This window comes from Chelonia mydas, unplaced genomic scaffold, assembly GCF_015237465.2.
Source record: "Chelonia mydas isolate rCheMyd1 unplaced genomic scaffold, rCheMyd1.pri.v2 scaffold_63_arrow_ctg1, whole genome shotgun sequence".
Taxonomy (NCBI): Eukaryota; Metazoa; Chordata; order Testudines; family Cheloniidae; genus Chelonia; species Chelonia mydas.
The window spans coordinates 9,845-13,518 of record NW_025111273.1 but is presented as its reverse complement, the minus strand read 5'-3'; the positions used below and the strand labels follow the sequence as shown (position 1 = coordinate 13,518).

General features: G+C 50.4%; 1 protein-coding gene across 1 annotated transcript; it reads left to right on the top strand.

Annotated features, from left to right (window-relative positions):
• The first annotated feature begins 203 nt into the window (after window positions 1-203).
• On the top strand, window positions 204-2,850 carry LOC114022504. Its single transcript, XM_037888805.2, has 3 exons — window positions 204-400; window positions 1,387-1,587; window positions 2,517-2,850. The coding sequence occupies exons 1-3, from the start codon at window positions 255-257 to the stop codon at window positions 2,581-2,583; spliced, it is 414 nt and encodes a 137-aa protein (XP_037744733.1). The 5' UTR covers window positions 204-254; the 3' UTR covers window positions 2,584-2,850.
• Window positions 2,851-3,674: the final 824 nt, after the last annotated feature.

Genomic DNA, 3,674 nt, shown 5'->3' with positions numbered 1-3,674 from the left:
AGAACAAAGTTTCTCAGTTTAAAGGCTGTTTCCCTTAAAACTAACCAATTTCTTCAACACAGGCAGAATAGTTGGTGAGTGAATAGAGCTGGCTGCATCTGGTCACCAGGCCCTTGGTGATTTTAGAAGTAGTAGACTTCATCTTTTCACACCTCGTTTTATTCACAGATTGGAAGAGGGAAGCCCATTTTCCTGCTTTTTTTTACAGCTTTCCGTCCATGGGTTCTCTTTGGCCAAGCCCGTCACTGAACTGAATGAGCCAAATAGATGGAGCCGAAGAAAACGTTGTCTTTGCAGGAGGCAAACGCTGTGGAAAGCTGGTTCAACTCTTCACTCGAATTTGGTGCCCGGTGCTGAGCTGGGACTCCGGCCAGGGCAGCGTGGAGACGTCTGAGAAAAGGTGAGCAGCAAACATGAGCTGCTTCGCGTTCGGTTGCGCTAGGGGAACGTTAGTGACTTGAATGGAGGACAGGGAGTTGAGCCCTGAACGTGGGTTGTCACAACGTCCGACCAGGAATGCATTTCATGTAAATGGTTAAACTACAGGGCTGTGGGGGGGACGGTTGTTCACCCCAGAATGGCCTAAATTTTGGACTTGTGCATCTCAGGCACCTTGTGAACCTAGCCCAAAATGTTCTGGGGGCCTCTGCGTGCAAAGTGGGTCGGCCGAGAGGTCCTTACCCTGAGAAGTGTCCCACAGGCCGTTGCCGGATGGTGATTGTTGTGTGCATTCGGGGATTGCCAGGCACTGGTGCTGTCCGCCCTGCCCCACCCCCAGGGAGCTGCACATTGGGGTTTGCAGGCAGCGGCCCTGAGGTTTGTCTCTGCCAGGTTGATGGAAACTTGGGGCAGAGTTCAGCTGAGAGGCAGGCAGAAGAGGGGGAGGGTCCCAGAGTTATGCCCCAGATCGGCTCGGTGCCCCCCTCGCATCTCAGCGCCCCCCAAAGTGGGGCTGGGTGAGGCAGGCTAGGACCCTGATCTCCTGGGCTGCTGTAACACACAGCCTGGGGCCTAACAGGGAGTGGTGTTTGGCGGCACTGCTGTAAGCCCAGCCCCTCAGGATCCCTGGCTGCTGCCCCATCCCGTTCCATAGCTCCTAATGCCAGCAGGGAGCAGCGTTATCCCCCAGTGTGAGCCGCGCGGCGCAAGCAGGGGACCTGCCCCGAACGAGCTCCTGGTCGGACGCGAGCCAGACTCTCAGGAAAACGGCCACCCGGTCCAGGGATGAGGAACCCTCCACGGTATTGGGAACTCTCTCCTGGGGTTAGCCACCTTCTCTGTTGAAACGTGGGCCACGTTTCCTGGCTGAATTTGTCCCACATCAGCTCCCATGGGAGACCTGGTGTCACGGAGTCACTTGGCCCTTTACCGATATTTGCTTCCCAGGCAGGTACCTGCAGACAGTGATCGAGTCGCCTCCCCTGCAACCAATGGAGCAGCCGGAACGGCCCCCTCCAGGGCCCTTTTTCTGACCCTTCAGTTCCTCTGCAACTCTTCTCGGAGCCTCTCCAACAGATCCCCGGCCTCGTGGAGCTGCAGGTACCAGAACCGGAGCCAGGACCCAGCAGCCTCTGCGCCAGCACCGAGGTAAAATAATCTCCCTGCTGCTACAGGAGAGCCCCCGGTTTGTGCAGCCCAAGGCGGCATTGCACTGGGAGCTCATATCACCATGGCCCCCAGATCTTCTCCAGCGTCACCATGTCCCAGGAGAGACCCCAGCCTGGGAGCATGGCCCATGCGCTGGGTCCCTAGCTGGGATAAATGCATCTTGCTGGCTTGCACCCAGCTTCCCTGCTGATTCAGGTTGCTCTGTGTCGGGGCCTGTCCACTTTGTTATTTACCAGCCCCCAGCACTTGGGTCATCCATGATCGTTGTATGTTTTCTTCCAGCTCACTGATGAAAAACTGAAACAGCCCCTGGCCAAGAAACAACTCCATCAGCAGGACCCCACTAGCCCCTGCCCCCTTGCTCCAGGCTGGTTTCCTGTTCTCAGCTATGGTCTGAGACCGAGCACTTAGATGGTTTTTAGTACGTTTAACGTTGGTCTAGGGGGCTTTACTTACCCAGGTCATCCCATTTACCCTTTTCAAACATTGGTACAACATTAGCTTTCCTCCACAATTCTGGAACTTCCCCAGTATTCAAGAGTTGTTGACAATCACCATTAATGGTCCCGTGAGTTTCTCAGCCAGCTCTTTTAAAACTCTTGGTTTCCAGTTATATGGACCTGCTGATTTTAAAAATGTCTCTGAAGTTATAGTTAGAATGGAAAATGTTTCATCATATGCTATGGCTACCTCATGTTTCTTCCTTAAGTATAGAACAGAAATATTAATTGAACACTTCTGCCATTTCTGCATTATTATTGACATCTCTGCTAGCCATAGAGTTCTCCTGGTGTCCTTTGCTTCCCTTATCAATTTTCTACATTTCCTAGCTCCTAATTTATCTTCATTACTGTCATCTCCCCCTTTATTTCACTAGTTAGATATATATTTTTCCTCTCTTGCTGCAGATCTCTGATCAGACCTGTAACGTCCACCTCTGTCAGCACCAGCCATTGCTTAATGGGCCAGGAATGAGGCCCTAAACCGGCCCCTCTTGCATGTTTATGACCCATGCTTCTGAGCAGCAGATGTCACCTCAGAGCTGTTGGGATGTCGCCGCCCTGGTGAAAATTGTCGTTGCTGAGGCTGTACGGGGGGATTTTCCATCCTTTAGCCTGAACTACAAAAGCATTTGTCATAACTATAAAGGGAAGGGTAACCACCTTTCTGTATACAGTGCTATAAAATCCCTCCTGGCCAGAGGCAAAACCCTTTCACCTCTAAAGGGTTAAGAAGCTCAGCTAACCTGGCTGGCACCTGACCAAAATGACCAATGAGGAGACAAGATACTTTCAAATCTGGAGGGTGGGGGGACAAAGGGTCTGTCTGTGTGATGCTTTTGCAAGGAACAGATCAGGAATGCAGCCTTACAACTCCTGTAAAGTTAGTAAGTAATCTAGCTAGAAACGCATTAATTTCCTTTTGTTTAATGGCTGGTAAAATAAGCTGTGCTGGAAGGAATGTATATTCTTGTTTTTGTGTCTTTTTGTAACTTAAAGTTTAGCCTAGAGGGATTCTCTGTGTTTTGAATCCGATTACCCTGTAAGGTATTTACCATCCTGATTTTACAGAGGTGATTCTTTTACTTTTCTTTAATTAAAATTCTTCTTTTAAGAACCTGATTGATTTTTTCATTGTTCTTAAGATCCAAGGGTTTGGGTCTGTGTTCACCTGTACCACTTGGTGAGGATTCTTATCAAGCCTTCCCCAGGAAAGGGGGTGTAGGGCTTGGGGGGATATTTTGGGGGAAGATGTCTCCAAGTGGGCTCTTTCCCTGGTCTTTGTGTAAGACGCTTGGTGGTGGCAGCATAGAGTTCACGGACAAGGCAAAGTTTGTACCTTGGGGAAGTTTTAACCTAAGCTGGTCAGAATAAGCTTAGGGGGGTCTTTCATGCAGGTCCCCACATCTGTACCCTAGATTTCAGAGTGGGGAAGGAACCTTGACATGGTGGCAGAGCGGTAGGATCATTTTGAACCAGAAGCACAGCAGGATTTTAAAAGGTTTTCTAAAAGGTGATTGCAGCTGTAGATTTTGTGTTTCTTCCTGGGGGACAGAGCAGCAGGCA

What these genes read in the sequence shown, in the direction of transcription:
- LOC114022504 (XM_037888805.2), top strand. Translation starts at nt 255, where the DNA reads ATGAGCCAAATAGATGGAGCCGAAGAAAACGTTGTCTTTGCAGGAGGC. An exon ending in GTGGAGACGTCTGAGAAAAG is followed by an intron (nt 401 to 1,386) that starts GTGAGCAGCAAA and finishes TTTGCTTCCCAG; the next exon opens with GCAGGTACCTGCAGACAGTG. An exon ending in GCCTCTGCGCCAGCACCGAG is followed by an intron (nt 1,588 to 2,516) that starts GTAAAATAATCT and finishes CTCTTGCTGCAG; the next exon opens with ATCTCTGATCAGACCTGTAA.